At 35.4% G+C, this 20,489-nt stretch overlaps 1 protein-coding gene across 3 annotated transcripts in view; it reads left to right on the forward strand.

The window, feature by feature from the left end:
- Positions 1-10,377, forward strand: part of map4k5 (mitogen-activated protein kinase kinase kinase kinase 5) — a 173,643-nt gene extending 163,266 nt beyond the window's left edge. For all 3 annotated transcript variants that reach the window (XM_039742141.1, XM_039742139.1, XM_039742140.1), the window contains 5 exons: positions 1,168-1,236; positions 2,562-2,654; positions 3,037-3,107; positions 4,764-4,819; positions 8,943-10,377. In XM_039742141.1, coding sequence (XP_039598075.1) covers positions 1,168-1,236; positions 2,562-2,654; positions 3,037-3,107; positions 4,764-4,819; positions 8,943-9,030 — 377 coding nt within the window. In that variant the 3' untranslated portion in view covers positions 9,031-10,377. The remainder of the gene's footprint in view (positions 1-1,167; positions 1,237-2,561; positions 2,655-3,036; positions 3,108-4,763; positions 4,820-8,942) is intronic.
- The last annotated feature ends 10,112 nt before the right edge of the window (positions 10,378-20,489 follow it).

A 20,489-nucleotide genomic window follows, 5' to 3' on the forward strand; every position in this document is an offset into this window, starting at 1 on the left:
ACCATTAGAGATTCACGAGAGCATCCATAAGGCACCCGGATCCTGTCAACATTGTCCAGCATCTCATGTTGTCATAGAGTGACCCCAGCAATCACAAACCTCATTTCAGCCTTTTATATCTGCTGTCTCATTGTTTAAGTAAATACCCAGAGCTTAGTTCTTAGTTAATAGTGGGGTTACATATTGACTAATAAATCTAAATCATTTTCTTGCAGTGTAGTACTCTAATTTCACCACTTCTGTGTACAACAACAACAACATTTATTTATATAGCACATTTTCATACAAACAGTAGCTCAAAGTGCTTTACATATTAAAGAATAGAAAAATGAAAGACACAATTATAAAACAAAATAAATCAACATTAACATCGAATAAGAGTAAGGTTCAATGGCCAGGGGGGACAGAAAAAACAAAAAAATCTCCAGACGGCTGGAGAAAAAAATAAAATCTGTAGGGATTCCAGACCATGAGACCACCCAGTCCCCTCTGGGCAATGCCCAGAGTAATGCCCACACAACAACTCCTTGTGCAATCTGTGTAATGCTCTCTTTACTTCACTGTCCGGTTTGAAGCAAAGGTATTCTTAAATGTATGTAAACAACAATACAGTAATATAGGTGCAGAATTTTTTATTTTTTGTGAGTGATCATGCAAATAAGCCAAATAACTAACTAAAGAAATAAAGAAAATGCCAAATTTGTATCTTGCGTCCCATGCTGTCTTATAGTTAGAGCCAAAAGGAGCCAGTATAACAGTTTGCAAAGCAGAATATTCACTACAATCAAACCGCAATTCTTGTAACACAAACCTACAGTGTGGTTTTCTGAAAAATTGCTAGCTACTTCTATAATTGTAAAAGTACAGCATCTGTTTTCATGTCAGGACAAGTGCATCTGTTAGTTTTCTCATGGTGTGTACTGTCCCAAATCACAAAAAAATAAAGACTTAATGGTATGCTAATTTGGTACAATCATATGTTATAAGTCTGAGATTGTTTTTTAAAAGCTTTATGATAATAGAGAGTATGTTATTTCTAATATAATTAACAGATAAAGTAATTTTAGTTGGAACAGTTTGGTGTGATTCATAGTGAACGTGTGTATTGTTAATATAACATTTTGACTACTCTCTATTTACCTAATTCACATAATCATTTCTATCTAGGTGGTCATCAGATGGATGCTATACATGTTACACAACTTGAAAGGGACACTGTGCTGGTCTGCTTGGATAGTAAGTGCATCACATTTTGCCATGCAGTACTTATTTTCTCTATCAATAAATATTGGGCCAAATATAGCTCTTGAATTTAAGCTTTCCCTTACCCAAAGCTCATAGTAGTCACTGCTATTTTTTAACTAAAGAGCCTATATTTTCATTACCTGTTGGCTATGCTGATGATGGCAATACTTAAAGGACTGTAGACATAACTATCATTTTACTTTGATTTATCAGCTTAGAAGAGAAAAAATAAATTAGCTGAACTACTAGACAATGGTACAAAAAGAACTGCTTGGTTCACCATTTTCTGCTTTTGAATAAAAAAAATGTTTTGCCAAAAGAACATTAAATTTAGCTGAATAACTGGAATTAGCCTTGAAACAAAAGGCTTGAACAACTGAATTTAGCCTCAGAGTGGAAAAAGACTGGATATTATTTATATTCATTAGTTAGTAGTATTTTAAAAGATGCATGTTGAAGTCAGAGAAGAGTTACTTATAGAGTAGAACAGTAGTTTTAGAAATGAAAATATTTAAGAAAACACATTGAGAAAATTCAGCATAAACCCTTAAAAGAGGATGAATCATCACAAAGAACCTGCATTGGTGATTCAAAATTTGTGCTTGGTCTTCTAAATAACATTGCGGCCCACACAAAGGATTTTAAATAGCATAAACTGTTATTTATAAATTTAGTACTGTGACCTGGTTCTTAATGCCAAAATATGACTGTTCTCAAAAGACCATCTTGGTTTTTTTTTTTCTCCTCCCCCCACTCATTTTATCAATGTATTGTATTGGAGTTATTGGAAACAGTTTTTTGTGGGACACTTGGTTGACAAGGTTGAGAAGTATGCTCGACTTATAAGCAGCATTGCTCAACTGGTAACAGGTTCTGACAAAATGGGAAAAAATTAGAAAACCTAGTGTGTTTCCATATGTTTCAGCACTAGTTAGAAGAAAGTACACAATGTTCCCCTCAGATTGCAGGTACTTCACATCGTTCTCAGATTGTGTTCAAGGAGCAAATTTAAAAAAAAACAAGGGGTGAAAGTATCTACCACGTTAAATAAGCCAGGATGACCATTCTTTCAATCATAAAAAGGAACCTCATCACACTTAAGTTTCATAAGCATTTTCTCTAAACCACTTAGAAAAACATTCTCCTATACACTTATTTGCAATTGTATTTTTCAAAACTATTCCTTTCAAAAACTTCATTATCGTGTGTTACTGCATTTTTTTTTTTTTTAGCAAATTGTTTTAAGTCTTGATTACATCGCCTTAGATTGATTTTTATATGTAAATGTTTGTATGAAATGTTTTCTTTTTTTCCAGAGAATTTAAAAATTGTTAATCTTCTGGGTAAATTAAAATCTAGCAAGAAACTAGCATCAGAGCTGAGTTTTGACTTCTGCATTGAGTCTGTGGGTAAGTGTTTCTTCTTCATTATACTCTTACAGCATAGTACAGTATGATGTAGATCATTATGGAAGATTAGTCTTCATAAAAACTTTCTCTTGACAAAATATGCTGGGGAAGGAATGATATTCTGTTGTGCTTATTTGGATTACTAAAATAATACTTGTCCAGTTTTTTTTTGTTTTTTTTTTTGGACTGAAAAATGCCAAACGGGTCACATTTTCAAGTTGATCCGTGACAATAAAATAATCAGAGTTCACTTAGTTTCATTCCATGTAAAATTTTATATGTTACAATTTGCAAAGTAATATTTATTTAAAACTATTCTTACAAGATATTTATGGCAAACATATAAACTTCATGATCTCTAAGCATTAATTCTTTTGTTTAGTGTGCCTCCAGGACAGTGTATTAGCATTCTGGAAACATGGAATGCAGGGCAAAAGCTTTAAATCAAATGAGGTAAGACTGCTTATTACTTAATGAACAAACCTTTAACATTTTCCTAGGTTATGTTTATTCAGAGTGAAATCAAAAAAAAAAAAAAAGATTTTATATATAATGTCAAGTTCTTAATTAGTGGTTGGGTGGTGTTGTTTTTTTTGTTTTTTGTATTTGAGGTATTTGATTGATAGGTTTTATGTTACAGTTATTTTCATTACTGTACTTATTCCAGAGAGAAAAAAGTATACTTGAGCAATCTGCCATCTGTACCTGCAATTTATTTTCCATCTTCTCATTTAGCATTTCTGACTGGCTATGGATCAAAACCTGCCTCGCAAATGTCAGCAGTCATGCATAATTCATTTTTAATTGAAAACAATGCTGTAACACAGAAGTTAGATTGTGAATTATTAACTAATCATTATGGAAGACATTGCATCTTCCTGGATGTGGAGTTTATCCAGGAACAGAATTTGTGCTTACACTAATGTGAACTCCTTGTGTTTTGACATATAAAAATAATTAAGATGCCTGGAAAAAATAAACAGTATAAGTGTTCAGTGTCAACATTGATAGTATTTTAAAGCAGAAGTACTGTAGGTCATTAGTCAGTTTACTACCCCCTGTCTCATAGATTTTATAATACTACAGAACCATAAATTATTTTTGGGGAAACAAGGAGATAGCAACTTCAGGTGGTGAAGAGCACAACTACTTTATATGTCTGGACAAGTATTTCAGGAAAATATCCTAACTGGTTGACATTATAGTGGAATGATTGAATTAAATTAAAATATATAATTAAGAACAAGCCCATCTATGAAAGCAGTGGTAGAGCTTTCACAAGCATGGTTGTGTTAAGTTAGTGTGACTGTTATCATCTTTTGTGCTATTTAAATCAATTTCATCGGTGAACCAAATTAAAAAAGCTTCCTATATCCTACAGTACAACTATAGCATTGGAGGTAGTTAGCAGCCTTTACTTTTATAATCATTCTGTCGTACATTATAACTCTATAACTCAAAGTTATGGACTGTAAATTTATTTTTTTGCAAAGTTTTGGCATTGTTATATTACACAATAATTTCATATTATTATATCATAAAAGGCATTCCACTATTTCACTAGATCACAGTAATGAAATGGCTTTGCTTCACTTCTTTATTGTTAAAACAAAAAAGCTTTAAATGTCATTCAGCATTCCACTATTTCACTATTTTAGTGTGAATATATCCAACTGTGAATTGCTGTCATGAGCAACAGATTTTATACACAGCATAATGTTTGTAGTGTTCTGTCTATTCTACAACTGTGTTAAAAATCTCACATGCATGCATACACACTATTTGCAAACCAGATACAGCAGTAGCTATTTTATTATGTGTAGTATGAACTCATGAAGAATCAGCTTCACTGAAAGATTATATCAGATTAAGCTGAAATCATGTAACATTTGCAGCAGCTGAGTATATGTTTTATCTGAACCGAGTATGCATAAGGATCTGTTCATATACATCCTGAGCTGAGACTTTCTAAATTTTCAGATCTTTCTGTTTTACAAAGTTATGCTATATTGAAACATTTGCATGAAATATCTTCTATGCATAAACTGTATCTGCCTGCTATAATTACTAATTGTAAATAGTAAAACCATAAACGGTTTCTCTTCACAGGTTACACAGGAAATCTCTGATTCAAGTCGGGTTTTCCATTTACTAGGATCTGATAGGTATGTTATGGTTGATCTTTGTGTAACATCTTGTGGTATTTTCTGTATCTTATATATATATATATATATATATATATATATACAGTACACCCTCAAAACTCACGGGGGGTTACATTCCTAGAGCACCCGCGAATTGTGAAAAACCGCACATTTTGGATGTGGTTAAAAAAATGCCTATTTTCATAGTTTAAACCCTAACTATGCCCCCAAAACACCTTAATTTAATTTCAAACTCAGCTTAATACAGTGCATCCAGTGCATTAATATATATACAGTGCATCCGGAAAGTATTCACAGCACATCACTTTTTCCACATTTTGTTATGTTACAGCCTTATTCCAAAATGGATTAAATTCATTTTTTTCCTCAGAATTCTACACACAACACCCCCATAATGACAACATAAAGAAAGTTTACTTGAGATTTTTGCAAATTTATTAAAAATAAAAAAATTGAGAAAGCACATGTACATAAGTATTCACAGCCTTTGCCATGAAGATCAAAATTGAGCTCAGGTACATCCTGTTTCCCCTGATCATCCTTGACATGTTTGTGCAGCTTAACTGGAGTCCACCTGTGGTAAATTCAGTTGATTGGACATGAACTGGAAAGGCACACACCTGTCTATATAAGGTCCTACAGTTGACAGTTCATGTCAGAGCACAAACCAAGCATGAAGTCAAAGGAACTGTCTGTAGACCGTCCGAGACAGGATTGTCTCGAGGCACAAATCTGGGGAAGGTTACAGAAAAATTTCTGCTGCTTTGAAGGTCCCAATGAGTACAGTGGCCTCCATCATCCCTAAGTGGAAGAGGTTCGAAAACCACCAGGACTCTTCCTAGAGCTGGCCGGCCATCTTAACTGAGCGATCGGGGGAGAAGAGCCTTAGTCAGCGAGGTGACCAAGAACCTGATGGTCACTCTGTCAGAGCTCCAGAGATCCTCTGTGGAGAGAGGAGAACATTCCAGAAGGACAACCATCTCTGCAGCAATCCACCAATCAGGCCTGTATGGTAGAGTGGCCATACGGAAGCCACTCCTTAGTAAAAAGCACATGGCAGCCCGGCTGGAGTTTGCCAAAAGGCACCTGAAGGACTCTCAGACCATGAGAAACAAAATTCTCTGGTCTGATGAGACAAAGATTAAAATCTTTGGTGTGAATGCCAGGTGTCACGTTTGGAGGAAACCAGGCACCGCTCATCACCAGGCCAATACCATCCCTACAGTGAAGCATGGTGGTGGCAGCATCATGCTGTGGGGATGTTTTTCAGCGGCAGGAACTGGGAGAAGTCAGAATAAAGGAAAAGATGACTGCAGCAATGTACAGAGACATCTTGGATGAAAACCTGTTCCAGAGGGCTCTTGACCTCAGACTGGGGCGATGGTTCATCTTTCAGCAGGCCAACGATCCTAAGCACACAGCCAAGATATCAAAGGAGTGGCTTCAGGACAACTCTGTGAATGTCCTTGAGTGGCCCAGCCAGAGCCCAGACTTGACTCCGATTGAACATCTCTGGAGATATATATATATATATATATCTATTAGGGTTTTTTTTGCTTTTTAGCAGCGGTTCACATGCAGTATACTTGTCTTGATTTACTTTAGTTTTCTAGATCTCGATCATCTCCATTTAAAGGTAACAACTGACATAAACCTTACTAATTCCATTTGTAATTTATTGTTTTTTATTGAATTTTTTAAAAGTAACATTCCATACAAAAACGTCAAACTTAACAAAACTAAACTAAACTAATTCTGTTTATAATTTAAACATTTTTCTCATGTCATCTGTTATTCTTAGTTTGTTTAGAGTGTGGAGATGTAACTCTTTAAATCTCTCCCTATAGTAATTACTTCATATTACTTGAAACAGTGTAGTCACCTATTCCTGGCTTTTCCCTGTATTTGTTGAATATTTTTGTTATTGTCATCGTCGTTATAAAAATCAAAAGTGCGTACAATCACAAGTATAAAAAGAGTATCTGTGCCCCATGGTGTGTAGATTGTTGAGGCTATCGCACCATGACCTGGTTTATACTAATTTCATGAAGGAATATGCAGCCAAAATGATGTAAATGTGTACAATGTGTTAAGCTTTGCCAGAATGGAACAACATGCCTTCTATCATGCACCTCAAAAAATATTAGCTGTCCTTAATGGATTTTCCGGGAGCCTTACTATGTACAGACAGTTACCTTATGTCAGCCTTTGAAAGTCGGACAGTTGCAGATACAGATACAGTAAATTGACTTTTATAAGTTATCATACCAAAATAGCTACATAATTTCTGACCTGAAATTGCCCACTACGCTAATGACTCCATCATTATCCAAACAATACTAATCATTACTTCTCACTAAACAGTTGAAGTATAACATTAGAGCCAGTACAGCTACACCCCTTGCATTTTGCTTCGTTTATGTACATATGCCTACAAGGATAATTTTATTCATTCATCAAATCCTAGTATGTAGAGGTTTTGTTTTTTTTTTTTATTTTTTACAATAAGGTAAATATTACCCTTTAGATAAGAACAAAGTGTATTTCACATGATTGTGTATTGCTCAGATTACTTAGTTATTACTCTCTTTTTAAGTGCAGGTTGCAATTTATCGTTCATTTTTCCTTGCTCGTATTTTTTCTTGACTATACAAAAAATTGCATTTGGGCATGGAGAATGCTAGGTGTATCAGAAGAATTTTCATATAAATTTTTTGGTTTGTTTAAGTATCAGTCCAAAAACATGTACTTAACAATTGGTTGTACAAGAGGAAAACTTAGCAGAGGATGGCAAAAACACATTGCTAGTTTTCCTGAACAGGAAAGGTCTGAATGCTTAATGTACAGTAAAGACCAACTTCTATACCCAAAAGTAAATAAGTGCTGTCTTTAAATTGTAGTAATTGTTCTGTTTTACTTACACACACCCACTTAAAATAAATGCTTTTAAAATGCTTGTAAAGAGCCAGAGCCTATCTCTGCAATAGTGGACACTAAGCAAGAACCAGCCATGCACAAAATGAAAAGTCTATTACAAGATAAACTCAGGTACGTTTTTTAATAGACCGGAAAGAGAAACAGATTAATTTCAGTGAAATCAGACACATTATTAAAAATGAGGACACACCAGTTTTAATACCCCCAAATCTTATTATATATGTTTATGGTATTGTGTTTAAACAAACACCGTATTTATGCACCACTATGTGTGCCAGCACTCCTTTTAACAATGCAGCCTTTTAACAAAAGGCTGGCTAAAAATATTACTTGATAAAGAAAACACACTTCTTAGGTGAGAATTAAGTAGACTTTTATCTTTTTTTTCCATTCTTAAAAATAAACCTTTCCAGTCATGGAGAAATGTATGCACCCTGGTTATATCTTTTGTGAGCACTTAAAAATTACTTTTTCTCCAAAATGTAATGAACTGCAGCTAGAAAGAGATTACTCGTGTACATTGTGAAAGTACAGTAACTGTGTTTTTGCTTGCATTTAATGCCTTTTGCAGCTGGGGCTATTCTATAGGTTATAAATGAATTTACTGTAATTTCTATATATTATTTAACCTTATTTTTTCAAAAATTAGGTAAACTCAGCCACAGTTCTTTTTCTTTGTGAATCAAAGAATATTTTATGTAAAGACATGAAAAACTGGTTAGTACCAACCATTGTGCGTTTGTTAGCACTTGTGTAGTATTGGAATTTCAGTGAACAGGACAAGAAGATGTGTCAGAGGGTGGTGCATCTGCAGATATTCACTCACATAGCAAAGCAAGAGTTGAATCATGACCAGTGTTTATTAAGCATGTTATACAGCGTGGAGTTTACTGTATAGTGCCTTTGCCTGACATTCTTTTTCTGGGGAGAATTTATCTATTTAATGGTAGTGTGTTTCAACAATAAATAAAGATTTTTAAAAGCTTTTCTGATGTAAAGCTGCAGTAATCTTTTTATTTTTTCTCTCTCTGATCGCTAGGATTCTGTCTCCCATATAAACTTTTAAATCAGTTTATTTTGTGTAAAAAGAATTTTTGTTTTCAGTTGGAATGATTAACGTCTAAATACATACAGTCATAGTTTGTTTTTTGCCATTTTTAATTTTTATTTTTTTCTTTTACAACAGGGTTGTGGTTTTGGAAAGCCGACCAACTGATAACCCATCTGCTCAGAGTAACTTGTACATTCTAGCTGGCCATGAAAACAGTTACTGAGTCTGTCATGGAAAACAACTTTGGAGTGGCTTCAAAAAACTTACTAAAATGGCATAGAAGGGCTCTATGATGTCTTGTTGCCTTTTAAAGAGAATAACGTTAAAGTGGACTGCAGGAGAAAAATGAGAATCATGGAGGTTATTGTAAACTAATTACAGTCAGTGAGACTGCACAGATGCAGGTAGATATGACTCAGTTGGAATAGCTAAGAAAGGTTGAGTAAGCTGGAAGTAGAAAAAATGTGTTTCTGTGTGATTAGTCCAACTAAAATAATGAGCACCAAGCTATTAGTGTTTAGCATTTGGAAATGTCATCTTCACACACAAGTTCAACAACTGTTACTTAAAGTAAGTAAATAATAAAAGTTACTTAAAGCTTATAAAATGTTACCTAGAAGCACAGTGTTCCAGTTGTGTATACTGTTAAGTACATGATGCATATATGTACGTACATAGATTGTCCTTTTCACTATAGTGCCATACAAAAACAATGGTCAATGACTTGTTTGCAATATGTGTATAAAGTTGCGTTAAGAAGAGATAGAAGTCTTGTTTTGAGTAATTTTAAATATTTTAATATTGATTTAATGCAGTATATAAATGACAACGTAAGGTAGTAATCCTGACTGAAAAAATTATACATGAACTACTTTTTACTTTGTTTTGTAAAAGGAAATATTTAAAGTTATTTATTAATCTGCTGATACAGGTTATTGCTGTTTTTAACTGGTTAAAGTACTTTTGCTATGATCTGTAAAAAAAAAAAAAGTCTTATTTAGAACAGGTTTTGAGCAACTATTTCTTGGGCTTTTTGTAGCAACAAGATATCCTATCAAATGCCCTTTGGTCAGGAACTATCTTAGAAGCTCAGTGGTCTTTCCAACAGTGAGCACACACAATGGGAAGCTAACTTTACTTTAATTTGACCTCTATAAGGAGTCATACTTTTCTAGTGAAGTGCTATTTATTTTTATCATGAGCAGTTTTGTAAGCACCGCTTGTAGCATTTTTGACCATTACGATTTGTTACTATTATGTTTTTTAAACAACATAAGCTCAGCGGCAGCTAGAGCTCATTTTAGCAATAATAGTGTCTCATTTGAGGGTTGGAGGGTTTATAATAGCTTGTTTAGTGTTCATTAAAATGTTTAATGTACCTTATTTAACTCTTTAACAGATTTTATTTTTTCTGCTGTGTATATTTGCACCATATTAGCACTTTTGTACATTTTTCTTATTTTTTCAAAGAAGGCAGGGTGTTTTGGTTTTCATAAGTTCATAACTGCCCAAATTCTTAAAGATTTTTGTAAGTGAGCCACTGTTCTGTTAATAAAGTTTTAATACCCAACCGTGTCTTCATTTGACTAAGCACCATTTCCTGATATTAACTTTCTTCACATACTTAGGTATTCTTTATGGTGATATTTGAATTTCGTCTGTTATGTGATTGTCATATAAATATACAGTACATTAGAGTTTTCTTTTGTTCACTCTTATTTTGCAAGCATCAGATGCATTCTTGTAAACTATGCTAGTTGGACATGAAAGTAAGAATTTCACTGTACTTTGCAAATATGACAATAGTTCTAGTACTACTACTGTTTCTAGAAGTGCAGCCTGCTTTGCATGGACAGCTTAAACATAATCCAAATGTTATTACCTCCTCAACATAAGCTTTGTATCAGTCAGCTGTGCATTTTTCATAGCCGCACTAGGATTATTCTCTTTTCTTTGCACTTGTGTACATACTACTACTACTACTACTGTAATTTAAAGTGAAGTTTATCTTTTATTAAGCTTATTTGGAATAACCGTAAACTAAAGAGTATATTTGTTCTTGGTATTTGTTATGTATTTAGGCTGAACTGGCCTAACCGCATTTCTATGGTTTAAAGCTTTTGTTTGTCAAGTAAACAGTTGGAGTGAAAGTAACTTAAATGTCTTTGTGGTTTGCAATATGGAAAGATCCAGATCCAAGCTGAAGAAATATGTCTCTCTATTATAAAAAAAAAAAAAATCTCGGCAAGGAGACCACAGAGACGAGATGTGATCTTCTTAGAAGACAATTTGATGTCCCGCAAGAGACACTTTAACATCACGCAAGACAAGGCAGTGAGACAGAAGGACAACTGCTGTACAGGCTTTTAAATGATCAACGCAAAAGACGATAAGCAGAACATGCAGCTCACCGGCAGCAGCAGCAAGACAGCAGGTGAACCAACCGCATCTCTTTAGCGTGCGTTCAGGCCCCCCTTCACAACGTGAGCAGGAGAGCATCTCCTTAGCATGCGTTCAGCTCCCACCCGTTCCGTGAGAAAGAGATTTAACCACGCCCGGGGCAGGAAATAAGGACAAATATTAAAGTAAAAGTGAAAATAATGCATATGTAACAATTCCCATGAAAATAACACTCTCTTTAAATTGTATATCCAGTAAACCAAACCCGGGGGTCGGTGAGCAGGGGGCAGAGCCCCCTAGTATATTATATATTGCTTTATATGTATTTTTTGCTTCATACCTCACCTGTAAGAAATGCATAATCATATATAATACCTTGTGTAAATGTAAAATCAATAAGAAAAGTTTGTATGAATGCCAACATTTACTGGAGCTTTTTGGACACAACAGTAAATTAATGAAAATTTAAAACATTTCACAATTTTCAGAATCTGCTTAATCAGTTGTAGGATGCTGGAACCAATCCCGGCATCAATGAGTGACAGATAGGAGCCATTCTTGGACAGGGTGTAATTTAGAGTGTGGCAGATGATCGGGGCCCTTACCTGACTGGGATGCCCTGATTATGGAAGGAGCAGGGGAGGGAATACTTCCAACAGAGGGCAGCCCCTTTGGTTTCCAGCAGGGCCAGGAGTCATGAGCATAGAAGCTCAATCCTGTTGGGGCCCATGGCCACCAGCAGGGGGTGCATGAAAGTTTGCAGGGCCCTTTTTGGCAGCACTTCTGCAACACCCAGAAGTGTTGCCAGAAGAAGCTCATTGAGCACCCGGAGTCCTTCCGGGTGCCCTATAAAAAGGGGCCAGTCACCAGCATCCAACGGCTAATGTCGGGAGGACAGTCTATGTGGAGGATTGAAGGGGTGACAGAGGGACTGTGTTGGTGCTTTGCTGTACTGTTTTTTGCTGTGGGGAGTGGAGAAAAGTACTCCCCAGTTGTAAATAAAGGTGTGTGTTGCGTGCCGAACCTGTGTCCTGCCTGTCTGTGTCGGGGTTAGGGCAACTGCATACGCCCGGGCATCACAAGAGTCATCAGTCCACCTAACACAAATTTGGAGGTGATGACAATAAGAAAACCAAATGCAGAAACAGGTGGAGCGTTAAAATGTAATATGAGTATCAATCTTTCCACCAGTATTGGGTGTGAAAGTCCACCTCTGATTCTGTATATGAGGCATATACTATCATTATGTAGTTGTAGTTTCCACAGTAATCCTTATTAATCTTTTATGTATTTTTAACAGTTTAAAAATATCACCACAGGAATACAGAAAACTAACTAAAAACATGCTTCTAACTTATGGTAAATTAATTTAGCAATATTACTTTAATTTATAAGTGTGGCATTTCAATTTATAATTGTCACATCATTGTTGCACCCCTAATATTGTTTTTCCATAATATATGTTATATGTGCTTTATTATTTGTTTTAATGTACTGTTTTCTGAATTTAATTTTTGTGACTTTGCTAGAAATATTATATTTCTCCATGCATTTCTACAATTTTGAATAATAGAAGGAACAGATTAAAATCTTTTTAATGATTTCTTGTGAATTTCCCCTTGGGATGAATAAAATATACTATCTATCTATCTATCTATCTATCTATCTATCTATCTATCTATCTATCTATCTATCTATCTATCTATCTACTTCATACACTGTTACAACTTTTGGCTATAATAGATGTTTATAACAACCAAACAGAAATGTGGTAAACTGTATTTTTTAAATGACTTTGAAACTTGGCAGAATTGACCATTAGGTTTCAGTTAGCCCAGTTTTGTGTTTGTTCCAGTCTCTTCCTAAGTTTTCACAGTAATGTGTGCAGCATTGATGCCTTTAGTCAAGGTATGCTTCATTTACTGTTTAAAAAAGTCATAAATTAAATTTTTTCTTTACAATTGTTATTCATATTTCCTCAATAACTATGTTTAATTTTCTAATTTTTAATGCCATTCTCATGTTGAAATCCTGCTTTGGACAGCTCATCAGCTAAATGAATGACTGCCATTTCTACGTGATATTCTTTTTACTACAAACATTTTCTGTTTGCTTTTATCAGGGAACTTGGCAAAAAATGTTTCATGCAGTGTACCGAATTTAAAGTAGGTGTGCTGATCTTAAGTAAGAGGAATGTGTTTTTAAACGTGAGACTAAGGTGAGAATAAGTCATTAAAATTATTCAAAAGTGGCCAACTGCTATTTATATTTTTGTGATAATTAACTTTTAATGAGCTATAGTAGCATTTCTCATGTAAAGGATTTTCAATACACTTTCCCCTGAAGTTAAGTGTCCAGTTGGTATCTCCCAATTGCTAAAGAAAATTTGACAGTTCATTATTTTAGTCATTATGTACTGCAAGGATCAGTGGTACGTTTCCTTTCAAGTGTCAACTCATTCAGTTTTTCCTTGCCCTATACACATAGTTTGTAATCATTATTGATGTAACAAATTCAAACAAGTTGTGGACATAGATAACACTATAAATAAGATAAATTTGACTTTAACTATATAAGCTTTCACTCACTCATGTTCTCCTTGTTATATTATATTTACATATTACATTATTTAATAACACATAGCAAGAGAATAATTTGTGAAACTGTTCTCAGCTGTGATAATAGGTCCCTTCCACCAAAATTAAATTCACCCACCCCAAACTTGTTATATACTTAGTGAATAATTTTCAGTATCAGTGTGTCCTAGAGATTCTAATCTGTATGTGGGAAAATATTGACCCTATGAAGCTTTGAGATGAACACCTTCAACATATTATAGAATTAGAGTGTATATAAAAATAACCAAGCAAACCCATAAGTTTCCCTCTTTTGTAACATGAAGGGTTCCTTCACTAGTAATAGATGGGCACACCATTAAAAAATATACCCATCAGCATGTCCTCTTCAAAGCTTACTTTTCCAATTCCAGTGTGTGCTCTTTTGCTCACTGTATATCCAACTGTGTGTTCTACTGCAGTTGTTGCAGCCTTTAATAAAATCACATCTATTTCATAAACTGCTCATGTACCAACCTCGCCATTTTTGGCATCCCATTCTCTGTTTTACCCATCCTGAGGTCAATATGAAGCATTCTAAAAATGGCAGTGGAGGGTAATTCCAATATCCTGGAGGCTATTCTGTACCCTTATTCCAGGACTCTCATGCTTGGCATGTGTCCAGTTGTACAGTAATTGTAATGCCAGTCTCGACTTCTCAACCTTGGAATGGCATACCAATGCATTGAGTATGGCATTCTTTTAGGCCCTGCCCCATAACCAGCTCTGCAGAATTTTTAAAATGTAAGTAAATAGGTTAGTTGAACTATGACTTGCATTATTTCTGATTGAAACAGTTGATTCTGTAAATAGAACTGGTGCATTTTTAGTTGCTGAGTGAACATGCACATTTTTGCTGTTTACATTTTTAGAACTGTTTTTAAGAGTGTGTAATTTATCACTTTCAATTATTATTAGTAGATATATAAATCAAACAAACAAAAATTGATATTTTACTGTGTACATTTTTCTTTATAAAAAATGGGTGGCACACTAGTTACCTCATAACTGCAGAAACTTCCACATGGTTTTCTATAAGCACTCAACCCACAACCTAAACATTTCTGTTTTAGGATAATATATGATTCTAAATTACTGAGTGTGTCCGGACATTGAGGACAGTGAGTGTTTTTCTCCTTGTTATGTGACTTTCACTTAAAATAATTGGGTTCAGGAAATGGATGGACAGATGGAAGTTTTCAGTACAATGAGTAAACTCTCTGGGCCGAGACTCCGCACATACTGTATCAAGCCTGCAGCCCATCTGAGGTTTATCTTGGGTGTAATAAGTATAAAGATGTTATTTCAAGGACTTTATTCTGCTTTCCTTTTATGTCTGATCTTAAAATGGCCAATTAATAGAAGATACTAACTTAAGCCCTTAGATGATAAAGTAAAATGCATGCAAAAGGAGGGTTTCCATAAAGAGAGTTGATGAGATTAAAATATTATTCTCTTATAGCCTGAGGAATATATAAAACAAACTGTAGCTCCATCCTAAATACCCAGTTCTACCGGATTCTAGTGTCAAATAAGTAGATTTCAAAAATCCATCATAACGGCAAAGATTTCTGTTGATGATAAATAATATGTTTGTCTCTGATAACTTGACATTGGGTGAATTTCAGTTGGCCATCAATACTAAGATTGGCCAGCAATACTAAGAAAGGTTAGCTTAAACACCATTGCTCTTAAAAAATAAAACTATTAAAGTTCATTTTAAAATAAAAGCGTTTATAAAAGCAATGTTTTTGTCATCTCATACCATCTACTAGCAGGAAGTGATAGTGTTTTGAGTGTTCTTACCACATACATATTCTGTAAAACAATTCGGAAGAGTCCGTCTCATTAGGTGACGGCCAGCACATGCACACTGTTGTACAGAAGGCACAGTGCAGCTCACAGACTTTCAGGCTGGCTGACTGAGGTATCTACACAGCATGTTCTCACTTATAAATACAAAACAGAGCCATATCTACTGAGAATTACAATTTTAGGTTGAAATATATAAACTAGGAACTTTATCTGCCATCAATCATGTTCCAAAACTTGTTTTTAGTAAATCAAGCATACATATATTTAAAAATAAATATATAATAATTGTTTTTGTAAAATAAATTTTGCATAAAAAATAGTGAACTTATACACTGGATTCAGACAGTATTCAGACACCTTCACTTTCTACACACTTTTTGTTGTGTTGTAGATTTTCTTTATAATTTTAAATAATGATTTAATTTTAAATCTGTTTAGAATGATCATTGAGTTCTTGGTTACCTCTTTGATGAAGGATCTCCTAGCCTGGTTATTCAGTTTGGCTGGGCAGCCAACTCAAGGAAGATTCCTGGTGGTTGCAAACTTCTTCCGTCTCACAATTCTTGAGGCCACTGTGCTCTTGGAGACACTCAGTGCTTAAGAAGTGGTTTTATCCCCTTGCCCTGATCTATGCATCACAACAGTTTAGAAAGCTGAGGTCTACAGGGAGTTCCTTGGACTTTGTGTCTTGGTTTTTGTCCTGACATGCAGTGTGAATTATGGACCTTCTATACACCGGTGTGTGCCTTTCTAAACAATGTCCAGTTTGCTGCTGGTCGACTCCAATCCAGCCCTAGAAGTATCTCATGGATCATTGAAGCAAACAGGATGTACCTGACAACAGCTTGGAGTGCCACAGCAAAGGGTCTGAATACTTGTATAATTAAGAGATTTAAGTTTTTGATTTTAATAAATCTGCAAACCTTTCTGAAAACATTTTTCACTACTGGGTATAGATTGATGAGCAAAGATGGCAAATTTATCCACTTAAAATTCAATTTACAACACAATAAAGTGTTTAGATAGTGAAGAGGTCTGAATACTTACTGAACCCAATGTTTGTTGCAGAAAAATAAATTGAGGATGTTTTCTATTAAAAGGCAATAGTGTTGTGCAGACCACAGTTTTAAATTGATCACTTGTTCAAATGTTATAGAAGTACAGTATGCAGCAGGCAGCATTTTGCCTCTACATACTGCTGTGACCTTTTAAACCCAGCCATGATATAAATTTTGATATCAAAAACACATAAGAAGATAATGTTTGGTTTAAATTGTTGATCAAAATAAAGAAACTATCGCTATACTGATTTATAGCTATACTACTGTTCATGTTCAACATATATACATGTAGTAAATGTGTCTCAAACTTGTAATTCAATTTCTTCTAACCGACATTATTGATACTAAATGTAATGAGTCAAAGTAAATAACATTAAATAAAAATATGACATTCAAAGATGACAAAAGCACATGTTAGGAGACCTGCAGTAACTATTGTGAATTTGATGGTATTGATTTTGTATACTTTAGTATCTATGGAAATTCAGTGAAATTTTAAATTCCATTTGATGAAAATATTTTATCTAGAAAGAATAAATTATGTTGAACTATTATTAGAAGTAAAATAATTCTGTAAATAGTAATGCATTTTTTGTTCCTGGTGGGTTCATTTTTTGTTTGCCTTCTCCTTCAAAACAGAGCAGAATATAAATGGGGGGATTTTGGACAAAACATTTTATTTTTTAGGAACTATTTCCATGGAGGCAGTCATCCTCCATTCGTTTTTATTACCACCTGACTGATTATCATGTTTTATTTTTCATGATCCAAAATAATACTATTAATGTTTGAAATTATTGATTCTTAAAACCAGTGCACCTGTTGCTTGATCTTATTGCATTCAAGGATATCCTTGCTCAGTTTTTATAAAGATCTTTAATGATGCATACTGCAAAAGCTAACACAAGATTCTGAAAATCATTTTATCCAGTTTAAGGTTGTGGGGCCCGGAGTGTATCCCAACGGCACCTGGGACAAGGCAAGAATCAAATGTGGATGTGTTAACATGCATGTCTTTGGGGATTTGGAAGGAAGACCACAATACCTGTAAAAACTCCATGCAGTCCCGGAGAGAACATGCAGACTCCACACAGGCAGCGAATGGGTGCAGGATTTGAACCAAACATGCTTGATCTACAAGGCAGCAGCTCTCCCTACTGCGCCTCAGGGCCGCCGTCTATAAAAGGTGCTATATATCATTTTTGAATTTTTTTTGATACATGTTCTACATTTGCACATGAATAGCTGAATTAGCACATAATGAACTGCTTCATAAACTACTGTATACGTATAGGGCTTGAGTGTGGAAAGCTGCCATGATACATAACTGGGCAGCCTTTTTGTAAGTTTTCAGATAAAACAGAGAAATAAAAAATGTATTAATGTTACCCATTCTTCCATTTTCTGACCCCTGTGCCTATCTCAGTAGCTTTGGGTGCTAGCTAACATAAGTCTGATTAGAGTCGTAAAAGACGGTTTGTTTTGAAAATCTGTTTGCCGGAAAAAATCAAATGAGGTGCACCGAAGAGCTGAGTTCACGTCTCGCAGCCCCGTTTAAACAGGAACCTCTTCATTACATCGGCCGAAAAGGTCTATTTTAGGCACAAATCCGTGCCATGATAACAAAATCATTTAAAGGACTTAAAAAACGAAATAAAAAAAATATATATACACGATTTATTTATGTTATACACATATTAAGAAATTCGATGGATGCTATGTACTCTTTGTGTATGTATGCCCTTCGAGCGGCTCAGCTGCAAGATAGCGGGCTCCCAGCGCCTGCCCCAGGGGTTGACAAGCAGTGGGCAGAGCACCCTAGTCGACATTTCATATAGTTGGATTAAGTAGATAAAAACCAGTCACAATTGCCCCGTTTTTCAATCCCCGAATGCTTTTCTGTCTCACTCTCTCATCTCACCCTGCTCACCACTCTGGCAGCGCTGAGACACCTCCAAGTGTAGTCATTGATCCACTCCTGTTCCAGCCACCTCTGTCGGCACCTGCTGGGATGCTTGGAGTCTTACACATTCGTCCTACCGCCATCCCTTAACGTCTACAGGACAACGCGTGGAGCACTCACTACTGGGCATCCTAAGTGCTTTGTCTCCTTCACATTCACTGGCTCCCACCATTCTACATCCTTCTTGTCTTTCACCTTTCTGTCATTTCAATCCCCCTTTTGTTTTCTACTCCGATACCTTTAATATCCAGTGAGCATAGGTGTGTGTTAAACCATCTGTGGAGCCTTAATGAGGGATGGCTGTGCTAAGTGCAGTTATGCATGTTTTGTGCAAATGAGCCAATTCCCTTAACACGTTTTCCATGGCCACATGGCTTTCCCTCTGCACACCTACACACATGGAGAGCTGCACCACCATGCACATCACTATAGACATGTATCATTAAAATGGCACCTGGTGATGTTTTTGCAATACCAGTAAAATAAATAATGACCTGAATAATCCACTCAAAAGGTAAAAATAAACTCAAATGATTCTTCATACAGCCAAGCAGAAGATGACTGCTAGTTTAATGGTGTTGGCAGCACTTCCAAGGCACACACTGGTTTCTTTGGTACAAACAAGAGAAATTCTGAATGCACTTGGGCTTTTTCACAAGGGTGATACTCCATACTGCATGGCTCATTGAGTCCTGAATCACGATAGAAAAGTGGCTGAGATTTTATGAGCTATTCAAAGTAAACATCCACCGTAGCTACTTGGAAAACAAACTCAGAAATCTCTAAATATGCATTAAACCATTTAGGAAATGTATCCTTGGCATAATTCAAGTGCATTTAGGGAGCTTTAAATATTGTGAAGAAGATACTCAATAGTCCTGTTTATGAGGTTGTGTTTAGCATCCTGTAAATTCATTCTGCAAATAAATGGCTTAAAGAGCCATGCTTAGGCAGTCAGCATCCTCTTTCATTTATGTCTAGATAAATTGTTTTGTTTTTGTTGTTTGGATTTTCTTTTCTTTTACAGTTTAGGTGAATCATTTAACCAACTTGGTATGATTTCAAACAAAAAGATAACTGATTTGTTGTTGAAGAAGTTTGCACAAGCCACAGACGTTACAGCAGGTGATTTGTAATGAGGATCTGTTTTGCCATCAGCAGCAGATATTCAAATATACAAATGAAACAACCTCCCTGAAACTAAATTTGAAAGAATAAAGTAATCAGTAATTGATGTCACACATAATGGTTTTCTGTTTTACAATAAATGACTTGTTAGAAAATTCACCAGTGCTTTTATATGATGAAAATAACAGTAATGGGCTTTATGCAAACATCTCTAAAATGAATCTACTTTTTCCCCATGCTCTTTTGATACTTATTATTAAGATAAACAGTTTCAAAAATTGGTACAGCTTTTTAAATGAACCAGCAGCCATTCCACATGAGCTTCAGAACAGGTCACCCATCTGAAGCTAAGCCTGTACTTGGATGGGAGACCAACCTGGAAAAAGCTTGGGTTGATGTTGGAGGAGATGTTGGTGAGATTCGCAGGGGTCACTTAGCCTGTGGTCTGTGTGTGGATCTCAAAGCCCAGTGCAGAGACATGGACATTATGCTTTAAATATGGCACAGTCCTTTGGAAGACACATAAAACCGAGGTCCTGACTCTCTGTGATCATTAAAGATTCCTGGGCATCCTTCCAGTAGGGTGTATCCTGTTGTCCTGACTAAATTGCCCACCATGGCCTATTCATTCTGGAACCCTAATCATCCTCTGTCTCTAATTGGCTAACTTATCTCTCACCACCTATCAGCTAATGTGTAG

Source organism: Polypterus senegalus, chromosome 18, assembly GCF_016835505.1.
Source record: "Polypterus senegalus isolate Bchr_013 chromosome 18, ASM1683550v1, whole genome shotgun sequence".
Taxonomy (NCBI): Eukaryota; Metazoa; Chordata; class Cladistia; order Polypteriformes; family Polypteridae; genus Polypterus; species Polypterus senegalus.